The 25,969-nt window shown below is 32.5% G+C and overlaps 3 protein-coding genes and 2 long non-coding RNA genes across 9 annotated transcripts; 4 read left to right on the forward strand and 1 right to left on the reverse strand.

Moving 5' to 3' along the window:
• Positions 1–3,464: 3,464 nt before the first annotated feature.
• On the forward strand, positions 3,465–9,098 carry LOC108449936 (carboxyl-terminal-processing peptidase 1, chloroplastic). Its single transcript, XM_017747328.2, has 13 exons — positions 3,465–4,044; positions 4,127–4,246; positions 4,415–4,552; positions 5,050–5,154; positions 5,248–5,416; positions 5,922–5,998; positions 6,097–6,141; positions 6,407–6,490; positions 6,809–6,847; positions 7,569–7,631; positions 7,980–8,109; positions 8,355–8,416; positions 8,506–9,098. The coding sequence occupies exons 1-12, from the start codon at positions 3,649–3,651 to the stop codon at positions 8,408–8,410; spliced, it is 1,422 nt and encodes a 473-aa protein (XP_017602817.1). The 5' UTR covers positions 3,465–3,648; the 3' UTR covers positions 8,411–8,416; positions 8,506–9,098.
• A 508-nt stretch (positions 9,099–9,606) lies between these two features.
• Positions 9,607–11,414, forward strand: LOC108451252 (PLASMODESMATA CALLOSE-BINDING PROTEIN 1-like). Its single transcript, XM_017748964.2, has 4 exons — positions 9,607–9,794; positions 10,073–10,576; positions 10,674–10,713; positions 10,803–11,414. The coding sequence occupies exons 1-4, from the start codon at positions 9,734–9,736 to the stop codon at positions 11,032–11,034; spliced, it is 837 nt and encodes a 278-aa protein (XP_017604453.2). The 5' UTR covers positions 9,607–9,733; the 3' UTR covers positions 11,035–11,414.
• Positions 11,415–12,995: 1,581 nt separating this feature from the next.
• LOC108453470 (pre-mRNA-processing factor 39-2) lies at positions 12,996–20,521 on the forward strand. Of its 5 annotated transcripts, none has more exons than XM_053028214.1 (13): positions 12,996–13,239; positions 13,396–13,493; positions 13,593–13,822; positions 14,469–14,636; positions 15,281–15,641; positions 15,713–15,856; positions 16,295–16,447; positions 16,555–16,671; positions 16,760–16,840; positions 17,081–17,224; positions 17,778–19,526; positions 19,964–20,002; positions 20,283–20,521. In XM_053028214.1, the coding sequence occupies exons 1-13, from the start codon at positions 13,179–13,181 to the stop codon at positions 20,361–20,363; spliced, it is 3,426 nt and encodes a 1,141-aa protein (XP_052884174.1). In that variant the 5' UTR covers positions 12,996–13,178; the 3' UTR covers positions 20,364–20,521. The 5 variants fall into 5 exon arrangements, with proteins under 5 accessions (XP_052884174.1, XP_052884176.1, XP_052884173.1 ...); XM_053028213.1 differs by having other exon boundaries at positions 13,014–13,239; positions 13,393–13,493; XM_053028216.1 differs by lacking the exon at positions 16,760–16,840 and having other exon boundaries at positions 12,997–13,239.
• A 2,529-nt stretch (positions 20,522–23,050) lies between these two features.
• Positions 23,051–25,026, reverse strand: LOC128293125 (uncharacterized). The gene is made up of 3 exons (XR_008283197.1): positions 24,742–25,026; positions 24,573–24,594; positions 23,051–23,321 (listed from the first exon to the last, which is right to left on the reverse strand). It is a non-coding gene; the product is annotated as an uncharacterized LOC128293125 (long non-coding RNA).
• LOC128293124 (uncharacterized) lies at positions 24,337–25,052 on the forward strand. The gene is made up of 2 exons (XR_008283195.1): positions 24,337–24,464; positions 24,563–25,052. It is a non-coding gene; the product is annotated as an uncharacterized LOC128293124 (long non-coding RNA).
• The last annotated feature ends 917 nt before the right edge of the window (positions 25,053–25,969 follow it).

Below are 25,969 nucleotides of genomic sequence, written 5' to 3' on the forward strand. Positions count from 1 at the left end.
ATCATAAGATATCTTTATTTGAAAGGGAAAAAATAAATTAAAATGGTGCGTGATATGAACACCAATGAAAATAATGTTAGCTTCTTAAGTTAAGTTTATTTTTATGCTCCTTCTTATCTAATTAGGTTATGATCTCCATCCCCGTCTAATCAACAGCTGGGTTAGAGGTCAAATGATTGGGCTGCGTTAAAATTTGTTTTTCGAAAATTTTTTAATGTTAAAATTAGGATAAATATACATTTAGTATTTAAATTTGGTATCAAGGTTTAAATTGGTAATTAAGGCTTTTTTATCTAATTAAGTACTTAAATTTGGCTTAAAGATTTAATTGGCATCTAAAGTTTAATTCGGTCCAATTAAATAACTGAAATTGGTTTTTTAATTTAAATTGGTATCTAAATTTGGTTTTTTTGACCAAATTACTATTTAGTTATTTAAATCAATTTGAACTATGAAGCCAAGTTTTGGTACTAATTTTAATAAAAAAGCCAAGTTCATGTGCCTAAATGGACCAAAAATAGTTTAGGTATCAATTTAAACCTTGAAGCTAAGTTTAGGTACCTAGTTAAATAAAAAAAATTTAAGTACCAATTTGAATCTTAAAACCAAGTTTAGGTGCCAAAAAGGAATATTTACCCTTAAAGTTATAAGAGTGGAGGTAAAAATAGATACTTTAGCAGATAAGTAGCAATAAATGCGAAGATGATGGAGAGGATGATGCATGGTATTTATATATGTGCTTGGATTGCTCAACGGGTTGCCCATTGTTTGTAAGTACATGAAAATTGGCTGATTCGCTTATCCTAACCCGACGAAACTGATAGGAAGAAATGTGGAGTGACCGTTTTGTTGACTTTATAGTTTGTTGCTGCCGACTCTTGTAATAAAGACCTGAACCTTTCAAGCCACATAGCTCTTTGAGCCTTGGACTTGTTTTTATCTAGAGTGCTACAACATTTATATATCAAAGTCAGCTTACCTTCCTCATACTAATGTTATTTGCTATACATAGCTTCTGCATAGGCTTAAAATTTGCCAAATGTCTTGCTCAATGTCTTGTCCACGTAGTGATTGAAAACTGCTAAATCAACTATTTTCTTCAACACCAACTTGCTTTCACTGTTCCACAATACAACCCCTATTATTGCTTCCCTTTCTTTTCCCTCTCAAATGCAACATCACAGTTATCTGCAAATCACATTTTAGAGGATTGCCGATTCCACTTGGCTTAAACAAATGTCATGCAAAAGGCAGCTAACGAGTCACTAATAATAATTAACTACAGTGACTAACAAAGACTAGGAGGGAGGAGCAATAAGCAAATGGCAATAACAACTTTATCAAGTACGAACGCAAACCTTAACCAATCATTGAGTAGTAGTGATTAAGCTTCGAGTCTTCATGCACTCTCATACAACCTGCTTTTTATATGACATGGAGTATAAGTTTTGGTGTCTCCTAGTTGTCCTTTTATATCGTAATATTATTTATTCGTAAACTAAAATCTTTTAATTTATTACCATTTTAAAGTGTTATAGTACAAAACTCATAACAAATTAATTATAAGGTATATAGAATTGAACTAATAATCAAATCGATTTATAATTTGATCTATTAATTTAATTTAATAAGTTATTAAAAATATCGATTCAACTGATCTAATAATTTATTAAAGACTAATATTACTGGTTATTGGTCAACCAACTTGATTGACCAATTTAATCTGAAATTTTAAAAACAATAAAAATCATGGATAGCATTAACATACATATTATAATTTCAATAAATAAATAAACAATGTATATTTGAGCTTAACAATTTCAAATAGGTGTTTCACTAAAAACACAACTGAAATATGGTTACCTAAGGACGAGAAAAACAAGAAAGTAAATAGCATTTTTGATTGACTCGAGTCATAAAAGGATACTTAAATTATAATTATTTTTTAAGTTGATATTTGAAATTTTTAATTAGAAGTGGTATTTAAATTATATTTTATTATTTAAAATAATACTTAAACTATATTCTATTATCTAAATTATTAGTTATTAAATAAAATCTTAGTCAATCATTTTATTTAAATATGTATGAGGTTTTTTATTTATTTTAAATCCGATGAAATAATATTTAACCTTTTCCTTTTAGAATTTTTAGGTAAAATTTGTCATGTGTCATAAAAACTATTAGCTGAGAATTTTTTTTTAATATAACGAGTATAATTTTTGGATAACAAATTCTAATTTAAGTATCACTTGAGAAAATAGGTCTAATTTAAGTAGAAAGCAGACTTTTTATTAAAAATGAGTAAATTAGTCATTATACATTTTGAAACATGCAAACTAATTCCTCTTTTAAATTTTATGCGAAAGGTTAAATTTATGCTGAAAATTGTTTTTTATGGGTAAACTATAAAATGATCATCCAATTATGCATTTTATTCTATTTTAGTCAATTAACTATTAATTATTTTCAATTTAGTTATTAAACTTTTCAAAAATAAATATTTTGGTTGCTTAGAGCTTATGTAGGCTTTTTTATTGGTCTAGTAACAAAACTAACCCTCAAATGTTTACACCTTATATCAATTTGATCCCAAATATAAAAATTCAACAAATTTAGCCTTTAATGTTTACAAAGTTTGCCATTTTAATTCTAATTCTAAAAAATCAATGATTTTGGCCTCAACATTTACAAAATCTATCAATTTAGTCTTAACTCTAAGTTTTTTTAAAACATATACTTTTTAAAAATTCATTTTAGCTCTTTATAACCTATTGTCTAACCAATATAAGATATTATAAATAAGAAAAATAGTACTCTCTTTCAAATCACTTGCAAAAGAGCTCTAAAAAGTTGGGATAAAACACACACACACACAAAAAAAAAGATCCGAAAGAAAATACATGTATTAAAAATATTATTGTTCAGGTACTAATGCATTTCATATAGGTTCCAAATCAATTGATTTGATTCAGTGTGAAGTTTAAATTATAGTAAAAGAAATTATCTCAAGTGATTTGAAAAATGGTACTCTTTTTACTATTTTAATAATTCACATAGGTTAGTCAATGGATGAATAGCTAAAACGTTTTTGAATATTTTTAACTTTTAGAGTTTAGACTAAATTGATAAATTTCAAAATACTTGAGAGCTAAATTTATTAATTTTTTAGAATTAGAACTAAAAGGATAACTTTTATAAATATTAATGGCTAAATTTATTAAATTTTTATATTTAGGATCAAATTGATAGATTGTATAAATATTAGAGAACTAATATTATTTCTAGACTAATAAAAATCCTACATAAACTTAGAGTGATTAAAATATTTAGTTTAAAAAATTTAATAGTTCAGCAATTAAAATAATAAAAAACATACTCGAATAAATTTTTTAATTTATCCATTAAAAATAATTTATAGCATGAGTTTAACGTTATGCACAATTATTTAATTGATAGAAATTTAATGGATGAGTTAATTTGCAGTTTTTAAGTAGAGTGCTGTTGTTTATGCTTTCAATTTGAAGGAAGAAAGCAAGAAGGGATTTTCATCTTTTAAATTCACACGCGCTCGTCCGCGCATGCAAATAGCTGCTTGTAAATAATAGTGGCGGTAACCCCATCTCTTTGCTAACCAAAAGAAAGAAGATGAGAATCTTACTCTGCAACTGCAACTCTCCACCTTCACTCTCTCCAACGCCACCTCAGAAACCTCCTCCGTCATTTCTTCCGGCCGCCGCCGTTTGGACCAAGAAAACCCTGATTACTGCTCTTTCCGGAGCTCTCTCTTTAACTCTCCTAGTTTCTTCCTCGTCTCCTGCCCTTTCTAGCGATTCGCCGCCTTTTCAACCTCCTCGACCACCCCAACTTTCAACTCCGCTACCCGATCGTTGCAACGAAGAAGAAGAAGAAGAACTACAAAATAAGTTTGTGCTCAAACCTGAATTCGTCACCAATGAAGAAATCGTACAAGAAGCTTGGCAGATCGTAAATGATAGCTTTCTCGATACCGGTCGCCACCGCTGGTCTCCTCAGTCCTGGGAGGTAATGTTTATTTTTATCTTTTTGTTTTGTGGCTATTTCCGTTTTCCTGCTTTTATTTTTTAACATCGTTTGCTCGTCGCAGCAAAAGAAGGAGGATATTTTGGGGACTTCGATTCAAACGAGGTCTAAGGCTCATGAGTTAATCAAAAGAATGCTGGCGAGTTTAGGGGATCCTTACACGCGATTCCTCTCACCAGCCGAGGTAATTCTTTACTGAATCACCTTAAAGTAACATTCTTTACATGTAAGCTGAAAGTGCATCAAATATAAATATATGCGATATTTATTTACTGATGGATTTTTTAGTTTTTTTTCCCCCTTTTTACATGGCAATTGGCATTTTGGGTCACTTTTTTGTCACTGTTGAAAGTTCTCAAAGATGGCGAGGTATGACATCACTGGTATTGGAATAAACATTAGGGAAGTTCCAGATGATACTGGCAGTGTAAAACTGAAGGTACAAGGACTTATATTGGATGGACCTGCTCATACCGCAGGAGTAAGACAGGTATATATCCGTAGTAGTTGTATACTTGCATTGGTCAATTATTTTGTTGGTTCTAACAACGTTTTTAGTTTCTTTATCTCCGTCTACTCATTTATCTTTAGAAAAAAAAATTCTGATATTTTGCTTTCTGCTTAGCTAGATATTGTGTGCTATTTTCCCACTTTTCTAATATATCCGCACTGTTTTCTATGGACATATATGAATGGCCAAGTCACAGGTATAAATTGCTTGTTTGTTGTTGCCGTTTCATTGAATAAACAGTGACTAGAGAACTAAGAATCCAAGATGAGGAGGGTGAGTGAGATTACAGGAGGACAAAAATACTATGGAGAGTGGATGGTGGTGCCTTCTTTATTTATTTAATAGAATAAATAATGCTCTTGCATGTATGCAGCAAAAAATTTGAAGATTCTATATGCAAGTGTTGATTTAATTTCTCTATAGTGTTCATATGTATGGCTTATTTGTTTCCTTATATTAGTAATTTCTTTTGATAGGGAGATGAAGTTTTAGCTGTTAATGGAGAGGATGTTGTGGGGAAATCGGCCTTTGAAGTTTCATCTTTGTTACAAGGTCCTAATGAAACCTTTGTGACCATTAAGGTTGTGCTCTAAATTAGCCCTATGAATATAGCAGTTCATTGTTAACCTTGATACATGTTCCTTCTTCACCCAATGATCGTCTCTCAATTTTAGATCAGGCATGGCAATTGTGGACCTACTGAATCTCTAGAAATCCAAAGACAACTTGTTGCTCGATCACCTGTTTTTTATCGGTTGGAACAAGTTAGTAATAGCCCCAGTTCTGTTGGGTATATGAGGCTAAAGGAGTTCAATGCATTGGCTAGAAAAGATCTGGTCATTGGTAATTTTTATTTTTATTTTAGTGGATCTCACCTGATTGCTATTTATGATGAGCATGTTTGTGATGAATAACTTAAAAATTTTTTTATGTGTCTTTGAAAAATAATGCAAGCTATGACTGTTTAAGTGTTTATTCCCTCCCACTTTTTCCCACACGCACTTACTGCTTCCAGAATACAAGTTTTACCAAAAAATCAAAGCAAATAGAGGGTTAGCTTTGTTATACAATAGGAAACAGATTTTTTAGCACGAAAAACAAATACAAGCCTTTATGATATATTTACAATCAATGGTTGTTTCTTCCGTCTTCTAACGAATTTCTTGAGTCATGAAAAATTTCTTTCTCTGTTCATATTTTTCCTGTATTGATGATTTAAGAGTTTTATGTCTTCTGCTATTGAGGTCTATTGTCTTATAGCTTGAAACTGCGATGCTACGCTAGTGCAACTAACTATGTTCATGGGGTTGGTTTTTCCTTCTCTTATTTACATACTCCTGTACTGCAGCAATGAAGCGACTTCAGGATATGGGTGCTTCATATTTCATTCTGGATCTTAGAGACAATCTTGGAGGACTAGTCCAGGTTTGTTTGATTTTGCCTCCCAGTTAGTTTTACCTTTCTATCCGACATATAGGTTTGATGATCATCATCTCTGTCACTCTGATTTTTGTGTATTTCAGGCTGGAATTGAAATTGCCAAGCTATTTCTGAATAAAGGGGAAACGGTATGTCATTCATTACGGTTTTAACTTCAAAGAAGGCTTACTGCTTGCTCTCTCTCTCTCTCTCTTTTCTTTCTTTTCTCTGTTTTAATGTGCTTGCTGTGAGATTTTGAGCTATTTTCTTCTTTATCCCTGTATTTTGGCCTTGTGAAAGTAGCTTGCCTATGATGCAATTGCTACAAGAAAAACGTTTTATTGATCCATATGTCTGATCTCTTTGACTAATTAAGTAGTTTTGGTGTTTCCTCTTGCTTGTAAAACTGGGCAGATCATTTACACAGTTGGGAGGGATCCACAGTACCAGAAGAATGTTGTTGCTGATACTGCCCCGTTGGTTACATTGCCTGTAGTTGTATGCACTTTTACTTCATCCTAACGTTTGTGCTTTTAGTTTGTTTTTGTGAACATAGAATGTATGCTTTCACATTGGATTCTAGAGAAGTAGATTGATTCAGTGGGTAATGCCGTTTTTGCTGTCTTGATTGTTCAAAAAGAAATGTCTAAGGAACTTTTAAAATTGGATTGACATGGTCTTCAAGGTAGATTTAAATTTCCAGGGCTTCTCTACAGTGTTGTTTTCTGCGACAGGAGAGAAGCCTGTAGAAATTGTTTGTCTTTAATTTATTGTTTGGAAGCAAATTACTTGCCTAAATAATCAGCTTCTGTGCAGGTTTTGGTGAATAACAGAACTGCTAGTGCAAGTGAAATTGTGAGTTGACCAGTTGCCCCTTTTATCTATGGTTTTGCTTGTCTTTCTCAATGGGATAATGTCTTGTATGGCCCCTGACTGGTTAGATACTGTCTAAGGTGGTACTTGGAATTAGAAAATGTTTGAACCGGTACTTTCCTCAACTTCCAATCCATGTATCAATCTGCTCAATGGCCTAACACCATTAAAAGGCTTGGCAATCAATCAATAAGATTTTGACACATGCAGATATTGCAATAAATCAATCAATAAAAATTTAAAATTGTGAAAAATTACTTAAAATAAGTTGTTTTTAAATTATGATTTTGTACTTCCAAAAAGGTAAAATTTTATATTCTTTATTTTTCCATAATCAAATCTTAATATTTATGAAAAAGGAAATAATTTCTTTTTTGGAATTTCTCAGAAGTTTGATTTTCTCTTCTTTCCTTTTCTCCAAATTTTAATGCTATCTGCTGCTTGTCAATATTATGAGGCAGTCCCATGTTATCCGCGTGTGCAATATTTACACGTCAATTTTTTGTTGGTTGGCTAGTACATTACCGACATTTTGTTAACAGTGTAAAGCCAGGGGGAGATTGATGTACAAATTGAAAGTTAGGTACCTAACTATGCATTTTTTAATCAAGTTCCACATTAGCCATATTTTAATAGTTCAGGGGCCATTGAAGACAATTTCCCTTACACAGTTGCATTTATTCTAAATTGCCATTGGTTTCAGGTTGCTTCTGCTCTTCATGATAACTGCAGAGCTGTTCTTGTTGGGGAGAGGACTTTCGGCAAGGTTTGAAGTTTAGCTCATTTTCTGTAACTCAAGCTCTCCCTCTGCAGTTCTCTTATTTTTTCCTTTATCATTTGTCTATCACGACCCCCTGCCCCAATTTTCCATCAAGTTGAAATGAACTTTGAACTGTGTCTGGTTGGTGTCTTTGACTCTTTGTTTTTGGTACAATGATGAAATCTTTGATGGCTGGAAACTGATATCACTATTTTAGTTATAAAAGCCCATGTTTAAAGTCTTTCACTGATATGGTTATAGAACTAATGGTGGTAGCTGTTGGCCTTGATTATATATATTGATGAAAAACATTTCTTCTAGAATCTAAAATGAAACCCTTTTTGTCTGTTACAGGGTCTGATTCAATCTGTCTTTGAACTTCGAGATGGATCTGGGGTAGTTATCACTGTAGGACAGTATGTAACACCAAATCATTTGGACATCAATGGCAATGGAATAGAACCTGACTTTAGAAACTTCCCTGGTAATTACTTCTTTCACGGTTCAAGCAGAGGGGGGAATACCATAACTAGAGCTGTCATGAAGGAATCTAAAAACTGTTTTCCTGATTCTATTCCTTTATTATTGAAGAAATCTATCTTTACTATTCCCAGCTGTTCAAAGCTCCAAATATAACCTAAAGGGGACCACCTTAGGCGTTGTAATACTGTGATAAGGAATTGAAGCTGGGCAATATTTGGTATCTGATTAACACTGCTGTATATGCAGGTTGGAGCGATGTTTCACAGCATCTGTTGAAGTGCAATTTGCATCAACAAGGCTAGAAACAGGTTTATCCTGGTCCTTTCTGTTTCTTTTTTTAACTCTTCTCTTCCTCCTGGGTAGATAATTACTACATATATGTTACGGAATTCTGCAGTTCATATCCTCAAAAATGTTGCTGCTAAATGGCGGCATGATTTGGATTTGCCTTCCCAGTAGCTGCACTCGAGGGATTTGAGATGAAAATGAAGACTTGAGAGCTGATTGGCTTCCACTCAGGGCTTTGGCTTATATCCTGTATGGCAAAGTGGGATTATTGTATAGGTTTGCTGGATTCTGAGTTCAGTCTACAAGAACACCAGCAGAAGTAAAACGGTCTGCCAAGACGGATTAACCATGAGGCAACGGAGGCAATTGCCCCAGCTGAAAAATCCTAAAATATATTACTTCGTAATTATCATTATCAATTCTTATCAAAAAACAAATTTTACTGTACCAATGAAAGAAAATATTTATATGTCCAATTATCAATAAAAAAGATTTATTTATCGCTTTGGGTGGATGTTTATAGCATGGTTTGATATGACCTGGAAGTTCGAATTTTGAAAATTATTTTTCATGAGGCAAACAGGTACAGGATAATTCCTGTATATTGTGTATTTATATAAATTTTGTTTAAGATGTGTAAATTTCAACCCATAATTCTTTAGACAAATATATGTATTCAATTTGTGTGTTATTTTTTAAAAATATTGTTTTCTTATTATGTTGTGCTATTTTATTTTATTTATTGACTTTTTTGTGCATCCTCTCTAATATGATTTGCATATCATTTATATACTATCATCCCTTTGCCATACCATATCTAAAAGTAATCCTCTGCCAACGTTTTGATTCAGTCCCATAAACAGTAGAAAAGTGACAGAATAAAAAAAGCCACCCAACAACATCAGTGTCTCTCTATATATTAATATGATTTCAGAAACACCAGATTTAAATTCCCAACAGACTAGCCTTTTGCCTTTTCCTCATTCATACATTATTTCCCCCTCTTTTTTGCACCTTCCCTTGCTTGCTAGTTCCAACAACTCGATGCCTCCTTTCATAAGTTTCCTTTATTCTCCTTTCTCTGTTTCCATCTCTCTTCGATCCAAGGAAGCTTTGATTCTTAATGTTTTATTTGTTTATTATTATTATTATTATTATTATTATTATTATTATTATTATTATATAACAAGTATAAGGATGATTACTAGACTCTTCTTTGCAGTACCTCCATTGGCCCTCGTCTTTGTTTTATTATATAAATACCTATTAGCTTCTACATTATTGTTCTTACTAAACAAGATTTTCAAAACCCTCTATTATACAAGCCTATTCAAGACATGGATTTTGGACTTGTTCAGTTCCTTACTATCCTTCTCTTGCATCTTCTCCTATGTTCAGGTGATTGCTGTATAATTATAACCATGCCTTCATATTTTTTTCTTCTTCATTTCTTGTCATGTTTTTATATTTCTATGGGAAACTAGATTCTGTTTTTGTCCCAAAACTTGTTTGGATTTTCTGATAAAGAAGCTTTTTAATAAGACTTCAATTAAGTTATTGAAGTTCATGTCGTTGGTAGGTGATAGATGATATTAGTAAAGAAAATATTTTGTAGGAAATGCATTTCAAAGAGAAATTAATGCCGGAAACTACTTAACTTGCTTTAATCTCTTCAGGTTCAAGTGTTTCAAAGAAACCCCCTCTCCAAGAAATCAATCAGAGAAAACAAAACCAAGATTCCCGGATGCTCCTGGACCCTTCAATATCCACTACAGTACTAGATAATGTTCCCGTTGTCAATCCTACAACTCCTGGCACAACTCCAAACCCAACATCCCCTTCAACAGACCCAATCACCAACCCGACAACCCCAGTCACAACTCCGACAGCACCAGTTACAACTCCGACAACCCCAACCCCGACTCCTACAACATCATCAGGAGGTTCCTGGTGTGTTGCAAACCAAGGTGCTTCACCAACTGCTCTACAGGTAGCTCTAGACTACGCTTGTGGATACGGCGGTGCGGACTGCTCAGCAATTCAACCCGGTGCAAGTTGCTATGAACCCAACACAGTTCACGATCATGCGTCTTATGCTTTCAATGATTACTACCAGAAGCACCCTGAACCAACAAGCTGTGTTTTTGGAGGCACTGCTCAGCTTACAAATACAGACCCAAGTATGATATTGTAGTTAAAAATTAAGTTGTTTCTAAACTACAGATTAATTATAACCTTCCAGCTTTTCAATTAAAATTTGTCTTTGTGTTGGTGCAGGTAATGGTAACTGCCATTATGCAGCATCCTCGCCAACAAGGTAAATATCTTACAATCACCATGTAACCAGCTCTCATATCAGGATATAGATGTGCTTATATTTTTATTTTATTTAACATGTAAATGCAGTATGACTCCACCTGCCAGCATAACTCCTCCAGCCACTCTACCGCCACCAGCACCGACTACCATGACCATGACCCCACCCTTTCCGATGAGCCCACCTTTTCCCGGAGCAGGTGGGGACTCAGTTTATGGTTCAGCAGAGCCAACAGGACTCCCAAGCTCAGCCAGCTGTGTGTCATTCAGCTACTTGCTGATCTTTGCCACAATGTCACTTCTTGCTGCAAACAAACTCTAGACATAAAGGAAGTCACTTTCAGTTACTTTACCATGACTGAATTGCAATTCCTTTGGCTTGACAACAGAGTTCAGAGACTTTCAGCATACCTTGAGAATCCACAATGAAACCCATATTCTCACCATTAAGATCTATATATACTGCTATACTTTTTGATCTATGTATACATAGAAACTGATAAAAGAAAAGAAAAAAACAAACAAACGAGAATAGAATCTCTTAGGTTCTTGTACTCATAGATAAGTTAAGAATATGATAGCTGCTTTCTCAAAATGATTGTTAGCTGCAGAATAAAATTGTTGAAGATGCCTCTCTGCCCTAGCAATTTATGCTTTTTCAGTAATGGGAACTGTCTCGTACTTTAAGCTAGTCCATAATAATAGATTTTTACTTCCTTTCTAAATTTTACTTATTCATTTTCTCAAATAAAATCCTTAACGTTCTCACTTCATTTCAACATCAATATGTTAATGCCATGCTATTTCACCGCTACAATGGGCAACTGTAGTTACGGATGTACTTTTTCTTTTAATTTTTTTAGTACTTTGGTGTATCATATTTTTACATTCTCATTATATATATATATTCATACTTTTACATTGAAATGTATTAGCAAAAAAATTATAGGAAACTAAACTACTATACTTTTTCAACTACAAAATTTAAATATGGATTTTCTTTCAAGATAAAACCCGGCTGGTTTCCATTCAGAGAAAGAAGAATATTTCAAATAATAAAAAAACAACCACCCTTAGAATAAGTAGCTACAAATGGTCACATTTTCCAAGCAAAAACCAAATAACAACTCGTAATCGTAAAACAAAAGATCAAAAGGCAAGAGCCTATAAGTTTCCCTCTCCCACATCGTAAATTGCAGAGCACAAAACTAGTTTATCATTGAGTTGATTTCCCAAAACTTTCAAGATCAAGCTTGAAACCATGAAACAAAGTGGGGGAAAACAAACCTGCAGTGAAATACTGAGGTAAAATCCGTGAGTCCTTAATTATATTAGTTAATTTTAATCCTTATACTATTAAAAATAATTACTTTTGAAAATGTCATTTCCTATTAATATTTTGAAACTTTCTTATCAGGGTCAATTGACCTCACAACAAAATAATTTTAAATTTCTTTTATATAATTAATGTATTAATTCAAGAAAAAAATGATCCCAAAAAATTAATCCCACTAAAATTTAAAGTTTGAAATTATTGATTCTGTATAAGGTACCTAATATTGTGAGTGGATAATAAATTTTAGAGGATGATTTATACAAATCCTTAAAGAGATTAGAACTGATTAATACAAACCCTTAAAAATTAGGATTAATTAGAAATTTAACATTTTATTTAGAAATAGTTGTTGCTCTGTGATTATTGTAAATTTTGTGTTTAAAAATTGATATATTGTAATCTCATAACACAAAAAGCACTTAAGTGACATTTATTTTTATGAAATAAAATTACTAGCAGTATGTTGGCTCTTAAAAACTTTTATGTGTTTAATGCTTAGATATATTTGGTTTAAATGTTTAACATGAATGGAAAAATATTTTAGAAGAATGTCTACTAATGAAATAGAGGAATGCTAAGAAAAAATAGTATGCATTAGATTATATGACTTTTATAATCATTTTAATTTTTAAAAAATTGATCTTACAATTTAAATTTTTTGGCTTCGCCTTGCTTCTTATGATTTTGCAAATCAAATCTTTTGTTTGGAGTTAAAATGCAAATGAAAAAAATAAATTTTATGTATTTTTTTAACTATATCCGATAACTCTGTTACAAATTGACCTTATTTAATTCTTTTTTATTGTACAGAGATTAAATTGATGCATTAATCCTTATATTAAAGGGACTAAACGGTTACTTTCACTCATTATCTTATAATTCGTCACGATAAATTGCGACCGAATTATATTCCTTTTTAATTCATCAACCCGTGATTTCAACCAGGCCCATATTATATTTTGGGCCTACTTTCTTACAAGTACTTAATTAAATGCAATAATCTGGTCCATCGCCCGGTCGGACATTCACATAATAAAATCGTCGAAGGATGATGCGAATCGCCATTGCGCCAATTTGATGCAGAAGGAAGGAAGGAAGGCGGCAGAGTTGTATTTTGATTGGTAGCGAACATGGAGGTACACATTTCAGGAACAGAAACAGAGTGGCATCCTAAGAAAGGAAATTATTCAGGTAAACACTTGCTTAAAAAAGTTATTATTATTAATTCTGAACTTTTTGTTTTTTCCCCTTTGAAATTGTTTGTCCTCGTTCGTGTTTTTTTTCTTCTTTTGTGTGTGTGTTTTCTAGGCTAACCAGTATCTACTCTTTTTATTTTTTCTGTAGAAGGTTTTGATGAGCAGAAACTGAAAGAAATTATTGCTGAAGGTGAATTAGATTTTGATGGGTGGACTAAGCTTATATCGGAGGTTGAGAATTTCTTTCATGTAAGTTTATTTAATTAATTTTCTATTCCTTTGGGTTTGTTTATAATGCTGATAAATGGGTTTCTCATGTTTATAATGTTTCATGTTGATCATTTGCAGGATGAAATAGAGAATATATGTTTAGTCTATGACTCCTTCTTGTCCGAGTTTCCTTTGTGCTATGGCTACTGGAGGAGGTATGCCGATCACATGATGCGCTTATGCACCATTGACAAAGCTGTTGATGTCTTTGAGCGAGCTGTGCAATCGGCAACATACTCTATTGATGTTTGGGTTGACTATTGCGGCTTTTCTGTTTCAGTTTTTGAAGATGATAATGATATTCGACGGTAATCTCAATGCTTGAAATTGTAGTATGAGTTAAACAACAAAATGTATCCATTTTTTACATAATATTATGTATGTATGTATGTATATATGTATGTATCCAACTCCAGATCACCTAAACACAAAACAGAACCCAAATAATCAGGCAGAACCCAATAGCATCATCCTCTCAAATGCATAAACAACAATGCTCCTACAGCACCAATGTTCAAATACTCTTAAGACTACATAAAAACTGCATCCTGTTACGGTGAGTTCATCTCTTCCTATGTTCGTACGGTTGATTATGTACGCAAAAGTTAGCAGGTCACTAACTTCACGAAGTTGGTTTGTTGAAATGATCCTGATATTGGTTTAGGGATAAGGTTGTACAATTGTCTTTCATTTGGATATCTGGATTATTACGGATCAATTTGTTTTCAGAAATACAATTCAACTCGACTTGACCAAACCTTGAATCAAACTACCTGGTTTGGCCTTAAAGCACATTTCTTTTCCCTTTTCATTATCTGTGCCTCAAGCCAATGAGATGCTTTACTTATGCTGCATGTATTATGCCCCTGCTCTCTTGTGTTTCCTAGGGTCTTTAATATTCTTGCTTTATGATATGTCTATGATATATGTTATCTTTCTGGAAATTATTGACAGGCTATTTAAAAGAGCCATGTCCTATGTTGGAAAGGATTACTTATGTCATGCCTTGTGGGATAAGTATGTTGAGTTTGAGTTTTCTCGGGAGCAATGGAGTTCCTTAGCTAATGTTTATATCCAAACCCTAAGATTTCCATCCAAAAAGCTACATCATTATTATGAAAGGTATTTTCACTTCTTTATAGAATCTTGAGAGGAGTCTTTAATCCTTCTTTTGTGGTAGTTTATTTGCCTGTTATGTTATTATTAATATTGTTTGCTATGATTTGTAAGAATTCTTGTTTCATGTACTGGAAAAGATTAAAAGAACACTTAAGACAAAAATGAACTTTCGAAGGCCAGTTGAATTTATTGGTATTATTCTTGAATATTGCATCATTGTACAACCTCCGCTCCAACTAGTTTACCGAGAACAAGTATTTTGGGCCGTAAAAGAGTATTTATTTTTGACTTGCTACGGATCTAATCTTTACATCCAAGAATATGCTGCATCTACCTCATTATATGATCTGCTGCTTGGTGATCATGGTGCATTTCTAAAAGCCCTGATAACTTCATGGTACTCTACATACAGACATTTATGAGATTCTTCATCTGATTGGTTATTAATGTGGTGGTGTTACGCTTCAGCACTTTGATTTGGGTAGCTGTTGATGTATTAGCTTAGTTTGATATTATCTAGCATCTTTGGTTTTGATGCTTTTATTGTTCCCTTGCATGGTATTTTACCTTTTCTTCTCTGTGTGTTTGCCTCTTATCATTTGATGCAATGATTTAGTTATGGTAGAACTGTTTGCATTTGTCTTCAGTTTCCAGAAGTTGGCTGCCACTTGGAAAGAGGAGATGCAATGTCCGAATGATATGGATTTACTGTCAGATCCCAGAGTAGAAAACGAAGTCTCTTCATGTCGTACTGATGCAGAAATTTCTTGTATCATCAAAGATTTGCTGGATGCTTCTACTGGCATGGATGGAACTAAAGCACTGGCAAAATACTTGTCCATTGGGAAGCAATTTTACCGGGAGGCTTCTGAGTTGGATGAAAAAATACATCACTTTGAGGCTGGCATTCGAAGGCCTTATTTTCATGTGAAGGAACTTGATATCAGTCAATTGGAGAACTGGCATGAATATTTAAACTTCGTAGATATGCATGGTGACTTTGATTGGGTATGGTATATAAATGTGGTGCTTTTCTTTATATAGTATAACTGCTATCTGAGTCTCATTTTGCATTGTAGGCTGTTAAACTTTATGAGAGATGCCTAATTCCATGTGCTAATTATCCTGAGTTTTGGATGCGTTATGTGGATTTCATGGAAAGTAAGGGTGGAAGAGAGATGGCAAACTTTGCACTTGCCAGAGCAGCAGAAGTTTTTCTAAAGGTACTCATCCTTGTATTGTGCTTATACTTTTTCAAAGAAGCCAAATGATAGTTTTAATGGATACTACCAATTCAGAACACCCTATCTTCTAAATTTGCAATTTGTATCATGTAATTTATCACAATTTGATGTAGATGTATGGTTGTTTCGAGTTAACTTTTATGGTGTGTTGGAATATTGAAGAATACTTATTTTTAATCAGAAATAAGAAATTGGGGTCTCAATGTTCCTGCGTTATCCTTTAGGCAACTTGAGTGAAACAGCAAGTGATTAGCTTACTTATTTTACATTCTACTTTTCCAAAACTCTGTTGGTAATTCCAAAGCAGTTTCTGCCATACTGAAACTTCAATTTATTGCTTCTATTTATAGGATGCTTTCTCCATTGCTTTATATGTGACTGGAGATGTTTATGGCCCTCCTCATATGTTCGTTGCAGAGAATGCCAGTGATACACCTTTTCACTGCTAGGTTTAAGGAGAAAATAAGGGATGTTTCAGGTGCACATATAGCACTTCTTCATTATGAGAAAGAATCAGATCTTAGCTTTGTTGAAACTGTTTCAATAAAAGCTAACATGGAAAAGCGTTTGGTAAGTAGTTCTCTCTCTCTCTCTCTCTCTATTCGTTTTAGACTATATGAATGGGCTTGATTGGGAGTAATTACTGATACATGTATGTGCTTTCCCAAATTTGTTAGGGTAACTTTGTAGCAGCTTCTAATACATACAAAGAAGCAATGGAAATTGCTGCTGTGAAGCAAAAGTTTGACATTCTTCCCATATTGTATATTAATTTTTCGCGGCTTCAATACATGGTGGGTAAAGGATTTAATTGATAGATTCAACCTAAACTGTCTATGTGTAAATATATATATACACACACTCACATCATTTTGTTTTTAGATTACCAGTAACAGTGATGCTGCCAGAGACATCTTAATAGATGGTATAAAATGTCTGCCTCATTGCAAATTGCTTTTGGAGGTAGTTACGTTATCTTCAATTTAATATTTGTCTGTTGTGGAATCATGAATAGAACATTTGTGTAGTCTTCAGGTTATGTAACATTTATGGTAATTTTGCATGTGTTGCATGAAATTAGAAATCTATTCTCCCTCTCAATTTCCCTACACCTCCTGTAAATTGTTGTTAAATATTACCATTTTATTGGAGCTGGACTGTTATTAGATGATAGAAGTTTTGATCATTCTGGTACTTATGTAGGAACTGATAAAATTTGGAATGATGCATGGAGGGCCTAGGGACATACATGTTTTAGATGCTATAATAAACGATGTGATACCTCTACAGCCATCTCAAGGTATAGATGCAAAAGAAGCAGAGGAGATATCAAGCTTATATTTACAGGTAAATTAAAAAAACAATCCATAGCAGCTTTCTTTTTGGAGAAGTGTGTAAGAGGATGTTATTTCTCCGCATGTTATCTGCTTTTGTGCCCTTTATTGATTGTTGACCTCATTTAATCTGTTTTGCCTTTGACTATGGCAAAAAAGTGATTAAAAAACTTTTCTGGCCGTTCTTGTTGCTTTCTCTGTATCTTCTGTATATGTGCTCACACAGGAATTTTCTTTGTGAAAAGTAACAAGTCAGTGGACTTGGATTGGAATCTTTGTTTTGATTGGTGTTTGCATATCTTTACATTTTTCAATGTCTTTCTTTTTGCAAATAGATCTAGTTACTGGCTCTTGAAGACCCAGTTTTAGGATGCCAGTTGCTGTAGTATCGCCACTGTTTCTTTGTCTCTTGCCTAGCATTAGGTTTTTATCTTGCATCATGTAAATTTATCTGGCAGTTGTAAGATGTCCTGTGAAGTCAAGTTAAAGATAGTGGGAAAAAGGAAAGTATTGTTGTTTCTAAATTATTTGAAGCTGATTGTTTAAAATATTTTTATACTGGCCAGTTTGTTGATCTTTGTGGAACCATAGATGATATAAGAAAAGCATGGAATCGCCACATAAAATATTTTCCTGAGTCTGCAAGGGGGAGCACATATAAGTTTTCTGTTATCAATGGTATAGAATCTTTACCCTTGAAGATAACTGCTAGTAGAAGACAAGAAAGTCCTGATCCTTTGCCTTCACATCCATCTGGGGATAGAAGCTTAGACATCCCAGTGCAGTCACCATCACGAGACAATATATTGAAACCTTCGGAAAATGATGATGCCCAGTCTAACCATGCTGCTTTGGACTGTGTACCAGACACGATATCACCATTTCTGGAAGATCATGAAATTCCCCTTTACCAGGCTACAGTCAACAAGCTTCAATCAGGAGAAGTTGATGAAAGTTTGCAGGGGGGGAGGCAGCACAGCTCTGAGGAGGTTTCAAACAAGCTTCAATCAGGAGAGGATATAAAGACTACTACCAATATGTCATCTCATAATTTAATACAGGATGAAATGAGAAATGGAGTTGAAGCATTAGAAACTTCAAAAGAAAATTCTAAGGAAAATAAATTCACGCAAGAGCATGAACGTAAGCCTGAACATGATGTAAACGAACTTCCATTGGAGAGACTTTCATTGGGTCAACTAGATCGTGAGTCTTTGGATTCAATCAGTTTTGCAAATCAGGAAGGTGAAACTTTTGTAGAAACCAGCTTATCAAATGAAAGCATGGTGAAAAAAGAACCTCCTCAAGAAACCAGCAAGCTCAATGGAATTATGCCGGAGGGTGCTCTAAGTAATGATGGATATAACCTGGAATCTAGCCCAAGGAGTGCTCAAGCATCTGATTCTGCTGGAATTCAAACTGAAATGAGCAGTCCTTCCTCTCTGGCTAGTCAGCAGAACATCAAGAAAACAGAGCCACTTGTGCGGAGGACTCCTCCAGATGACGTTGGAAGTTGGCATCAAAGGAGTAATGCTGATAGAGTTCATCGAGAAAACAAATTTGGCCATCGAAGGCACTCTCATAAAAGACAGCATCAAAGGCAACAAATGTCTCCAAAAAGGCAGCATTCGCAAAGTGAAACTGGCACACAAGTGCCTATGAGTCAAGGTTACCCCACTCAGTCCATGTATTCGCAGAGCCCACAAGTTCAACAAGGTGGCCAATCACAGAGTCAGTACTCCACATCTGCTGCTCATCCTAATTTAGCTGCTGTTCATAACTGGTCTATGCAGGACGTGCACCAACAGAATTTTGCCCCTACTCGGACTCCACCTGTTCCTCTACCTGGTTTTCCTCAAACGCAGATCTCTCAAAATCCCATGCAAAGCAATGAGCAGCTTGGGCAAATGCAGACTAATCAAGCATATAATCACATGTGGCAATATTATTACTGCCAACAGCAACAGCAGCAGTTTCTTTTGCAGCAGCAGCAACAGCCTCTGCCTCAGCAGCAGCTTTTACAGCAACAGTATCAGCAACAGCCACAGCTGCTACAAGTGCAACAGCAATATCTTCAACAGCAACAATTACCCTATCAGCAGCCACAGCTGCTGCAGCAACAACAATTTATTCAACAGCAACAGTATCTGCAGCAGCAGCAGCAACAACTACAACCGCAAGGCTCATATCAGCAGCAGTTTCCACCACCAAATCTCCATCCTTACCTGCAGCAGCAGCAAGAACAAGAAAAAAGACAGCAAGAAGGACAGATCACAGCATCTCAGGTTCAGACACAGAGTGAATTGAGCAAAGAGGTATGCTTAAATATTGAAACTTTTGGGTTTGTAGTAAAAAGGGAGATAAAAAATTCAAGTGCATATTTGCTGCTATGTTTTTTTAGAAAAAAGGAGTAAATATAAATTTGGATAGATGAACCATTCTTGCAGGAGAAAAATACGAGACCCTGAAGCTCATTTTTGAAAAAATTCATGGTTTTTCCAATTCTAAAGTTCCTATGGAATCTATTTAGGAACACTTGGGTAGACAGTTGGGGTTACTTCGGATATAAGTCTTCTTATTTGAGCAAGCTTGACATTTCTTTAACCTGAAAATGATCATAATAATTACATCTGTAGCAGTGCCGTCCGCTCTTAAAATGAAAAAGATCTAGTCATGGGAGGCAGATATAAATTAGAAGTTTTGTACTTATATGTAAGTTGTTATCTTGATGGCAATTTAACATTTCTTGCAGGAATCCATGATGGAACCAAGGCGACAGACAACATTGCAGGTTAGTGAAAGTTCTATTCTCTTTCAAAGAGAGTTTTATGTGGTGAATAAGGTTAGAGTTTTAGCTAAGATTGGGCACTCTAAAGCTGGTGAATAATGATAATTCCTCCTTTATTTACCTAAAATTTTTTTTTACCTTTCACCTGCTATTTCATCGACCTTTCTTATGAATTATCATTCCCGTTTCATCGGTGGTCCAGAACAAATTGACATTCAAATATGGGCATGTTAATCGATTTTGGGAATCAGTCTTATACATTGATTTCTTCCATGTATTGCAGGTCCAAGATCCATTGCCTTGCAGGAATGATGCATCTGAAACTGTATTATCTACAATATCTCCCAATTCCCAGCAGGGATAAATTCCAATCCAATGATATTGAGCTACTGTTAGGTGTAATGATCTTCAGCTCCTCTGCTATCAGCCAATGACTTATTCAATGGTTATAATGTAATTTTAGGGCGCATACCATCAAACACTTTCATTTCGTGTGGTAAAATCTCGAAGACATTACTCTTATCATCCTCTCTAGACCTACGATGATGCCTTCATTAATGAAAACACACACACACACACACACACTATACTGATTGCTTCATTGAGAAACGATACAAGCATGAACAGCTGAATATTGGGGGCATTGTTAATCAACCAGGGCAGGCTTGTTCCTAACTGACGCTGCACCACCCTTAATAATGAAAGCTTAAAGTTTAAACTTGATCAACTTTGTCTGATAATGAGAAGAAAATGTCAATTGAAGAGCTCCTGGAAGCTTAAAGTTTAAACTTGATCAACTTTGTCTGATAATGAGAGGAAAATGTCAATTGAAGAGCTCCTGGAACATACTGCATATAGCCTAAATATGGACTCTGAAAGTAACCGAATGTTAAAGAAGTGAAGAAATGACAACCGTTACAATGCAGATGGAATTTGGTCTAAAACAACGTAGGTGACATAAAATCAGCGGTTACTTCACTGTAAGAAGAGTGCCATATAGCTACCCTGACCTCTGGGAAGAGCTATACATTATCTATACTTGCATATACGTGGAGAATAAACAGGACAACGAAAGTATAGAAAACAATTCTCTCTTCTTCTTCTTTTTTCTTTTTTCTTTTTTGTGGCAGAAAACAATTCTTTTTTTCTCTCTCTCTTATGTTATGGCACAGTTGCTTGAAAACATAAATTGTATATTAAGGTTGCATTTGGTATATAGAAAAATAGTTACTTTTTGATAATTTAATCACATTTTAAAATCAAAATTTATTTTCTTTCTTTGAAGAGTTATTTTCCATGAACATGATAATATGATTCTCATGATAAATATAAGAATGTTTCTTTCTCATGTAGATTCGAAAGTTAAAAAAAATATTATCTGAAATTAATCTTATTTTATATTGGTTTAAAGTATCAGTCTTTTAATAAATGTAAAAGGAAGAAGAAGAATGAGCTATTGCTTCTCTCTTCTTCTTTCTACTTGATTTTCTCTATTACTTCAAATTCTTCACAAGTTTTTTTTCTTTATTTTTCTCAGCTATAAATTTGATTTAGCTTGTATTTGTATGAAATGCTTATTATTTTTGTAGAAAATAGATAGGATTGTTCCATTTAAGTTGTGTGAGAATTGTGGGTTAGAGAGTGCCTATGATTTCCATTCCTATGATTTAATTATTTATAATTTTGCTTAGAACAATACTTGGAATCAATTATTATTTTTATATTCTTATGGATTAGCTTTAGGTAAAATAAAATGAAATTTTAAATTTTTAAAATTTATTTCAAAACAAGTTTTATACATCAATGATTTTATATAAGTATTATTATATGAGTTAGTATTTGGTACACTAACAATAAACTTTTTTATTTGACAAACAGCCTTGAAAATTTTACTAAGTATCTCTTTTCTAAATATTTAATTTTAATATTTTATTATACATTTATAGGATCTTGGTTAACCCTCTCACCCTACTTATGGGTCTAAAACTCTAGTACAATGTACCAAATAATTTCCTTATTATTTTTAAAAATATATATGCATGACAAATTTGAAACAATTTTACTTAGGGTTTAGGGTTTTAGGTTTTACGGTTTAGGGTTTAAAATTATATTTTTATAGAATTAAAATTATAAATTAAAATAAAAATTTAAGAATAATAAATTAAGTTTAATTATCAAATATTTAACTCAAATAGTTGTTAAGAATAAAGTTTATTGTAAAAATTGAATACGTGAATGTCATCTTTTATTTAGGAAGAGTAAATTCATAGATTATCATTATATTTCTAGAAAAAGTAATTAGTTAATCAAACATGATAATGTAACTAAATGTTGCAAAGTAGCATTCTTGATAATCTTATTATTAGCAATCATATTCCATTGAAATTATGATATGAGAAAACACCGAACATTACATAAAAATTCGAACAGGGTCAAAATGTAAAAAAAAAAGAAAAAAGTAAAAATAAAAATTTAGGCAATAATTGAGGGTGCCAGCACTTAGTTCTTTGATCTGCATTACTCTGTTTGGACAATCTGGAGGGGACCCAAACTACTGAGAATTTGGGTTTTTCTTTTTGGAAATAATATGGAAAAAAATTGTTTACAGAAATAATATGAAAACAATTTTAGTTATTCAAATAATATGAATTGTGCATGGGAAATTTAAATTGACATGATGACTTACGATATGAGATGACAATAATACATTTATTATATTAGAATCAAACATGATTCTTTGTATTTTTCTCTAATTTCACAGATTTGTCTTTTGGATTCTTCCAACTCTGTAAGCTGGAAAAAAATTTGTCAAGAATCAAACTGATCATACAATGCAAAGTGGTTCCGATAAGTTGTCTTATTGTATGAGTATTATCAACCATGACTTGGGTTTCAGTTTCAGTTCTAGTATTCGTCTTTTCTTTTGGCTGTGAAAAGGAGTAATGATCAATGGATTGCTTATTTAGAAAATATGTTTCTTTTTTTCAGGTGTTTTCTCGATTTTTAGATTCAACATTCCTAAAGGTAAAAATAAAAAAGTTAAATTTATCGTATTTTTTAAATTTTATTTAATATATTTGAAAGATTACATTCATGTTTTTTACTATAAATAGGGTTTAATCTCAGACAAAACTCATCATCATGTAAAGGAATCAGCATGAAAGTGAAAGAAATCAAGAATCAAAGCAAATAAAGACGAGGGGGCAGCAGCGGCTGGAAGAAGAACTTTAGTTCCTCAGCAACGATGTCCAAAGCCTGAAAAAGGTACCAACATATTCCTCATGACTGTTCACAATCAACCCAACATCATAAGCATAGGGCACTGAATAATGGAAAAACACCGAATTAATTTTCAACCACACATTCAATTTAAATAACAAGAAAAGAAAAGGAATATATATATATATATATATATATATATAAATCAAGTAAATCCAAGAAAACATTAAGCTAAAAATGTCGGACCTCTTTATTTACAATTTTTTTCTCAAGCAGCAAAAATAAAATTGGGTTATTATTATTTATTATTAACTGTAATTATAATCATAAATTATTACCTATTAAAAGCTCTTAAACAAAGTTTGTGAAAATAACACCTGAAAATTTTGAAACAAATAAGTAATATTATTTATAAGAGTTTGGAGAGTTGATTGTTTGAAAATTGATTCAAAGGTGACTTTAAGAGTCGAGAGTTAAATTTTTTCTCTTTTGTGTCTCCTTTGTGTTGATGCAATCGGTTTAAAAAAATTTTAATTCAATAGCATTTAAAACTTGATTTTAGAATTGAATTAACGTTCTTTAAAAAAAAAAATTGAGTTTTTCAAAGATTTCTTTGAATTTTGAATAAAATTTCTAGTCTTCAAAATCTTCTTTTAAAGCTTTTGATTTTTGAACTTATGATTTCAAAACTTATCAATAGCTGTGTTTAATGATTTGGAGATTTGGATACAAATTAAAAAGAGGTAGTCATAGAACAAAACTTCCTTATTTAAGTAAATTAAAAGCATTAAATTCTTTTGTTTATTATTATTTTATATTAATTTTAAATTGATTATAAATAAAATAAAGTCTAAACGTAATATTTTTATAATTATAAAATGATTTAAATACTTGATTTGAATTTTGATTGGTTTATAATTTTAAATTGATTAACAAAAGGGTAATAAAATTGAAATTTGAAAGAAACTGATTATTTTAAAAGTTGTACAAGTAAGATGGTTTGAATTATATATTGATTAAAGTTTGTTTTAAAGGAGCAATTCATTGCCGTTTTAACATTGATAAGCTGATCCCACCATTAGAGCTGTTATAAGTTCGATTATCCCTCTAAACTTGTAGATCTGATCAGATATGGTTATCAAAAGAAATCAAAATTTTCACAATTACGATGAATTCCTTAATTAAATATGACTAGTTAATCTGGATTTCTGCCATGCCATGTTAAATCCATCAGAGATTACTTCGAGTAATGACGACTTTCTTTCTCGTTTTATATGTTTTGTATCATATGGCATGCTAAGATGGTTTGTAATAATTAATGGTTATTTTCTGCTGTGGTTGTAGGATGGCTCACCGCGATAAAGGTCTTCTTAATTCTACTCTTATCCAAGACACGTTCGAGGGTCGAAGCCAGTTGAAAACACAGGAAAGCAAATGTTACTTCCTCAAAGATCTTGAGATTAGAACGAGAAAAAAAAAAAAAAAAAAGAGCGTAAGGGCATAAAACCAGAGCAACTGCTAACCTCTGTGCTACGATAGTGTGTGAATGGGGTACCAAATAGCTTCGATCTTGATTTTTACCAGGGTCTCTTCCATTCATCTTGTCCACAAGGACCACAACTTCGTCGATGTTGGTATGAGAGGTAATAAGCGTGTGGGAGTGTGTGTGTATATAATATGTTCTCTTTTCTTTTAAGTATGAAGAGAAGTGGAAAAAGACATGTTGAGCATTGTTACCGGATTCCAGATAAAGAACAAGTTGCACTTCAAACAATTAATAATGATTGATTGATTGCAATGTAATATTTTACCTGCATTTTGAAAACATTCAAAATATGAGCATCAACCATCTTTAATACAGCCATAAATTTTTTTTGGCTTGATCACAAATTTATTCATTAATATTTGCATATTTTGTTAAAATGACCTTAATTGTATTTTGAATATTTTTGACCATCGACCTTTTTTTTTTCAATCTATTTTTCTATAAAATTTAATGAAATAGGGATGATGTAAAATATCATATGTGGAATATTTTAATGAGATAATATCTATTACTTAAATAACCCAATAAGATAATTACATATGAAAAATAATAAAATAAATAAATAATACATTAAATTAAAAATAACTCTTAATTTAAAAAATAAACATAATTATCTAAAAAATTAAATCAGTAGAAAAACTTCTCAATAAACAAACATATAAAATTAAAACTTTTTGAAAGAAAAGAAAGATTGAAACCTTAAATTTATTCATTAAATTTGTTAAAAGAACAAAGATTGATGGCTAAAAAAGCTCAAAAATACAATTAAAATTATTTTAAAAAATATACAAACATTAGTGACCAAATTTATCATTAATTCTTTTTTTGATAAAATTAAAATCATGATTGACTAAATAAATTTTAAAGTTAATCATCTTTAAACCTACTATAATAAGCTAAACAAAAAGTAATGATAAAATTACTATTTAAATCATTTCTAGGCATACATTTTAAAATTAATCAATATAAATACAAAATATATAAGAAAAATTATTTGATACACTTTAAGTAGAGTTTTTAAACTTCACAATAGTTTAAGAGTTCAACAAGTGTATTATAAAGTGTAATAAAAAATAAAAATTAATTACATAAATAAATATGACACTTATCACACTCAACTCATTTGTGAAGTTTAAAAACTCCACTAGCAATGTATCAATTAATTATCCAAAATATAATTCATATATTTAAAATATATATAATTC

Source organism: Gossypium arboreum, chromosome 5 (assembly GCF_025698485.1).
Source record: "Gossypium arboreum isolate Shixiya-1 chromosome 5, ASM2569848v2, whole genome shotgun sequence".
Taxonomy (NCBI): Eukaryota; Viridiplantae; Streptophyta; class Magnoliopsida; order Malvales; family Malvaceae; genus Gossypium; species Gossypium arboreum.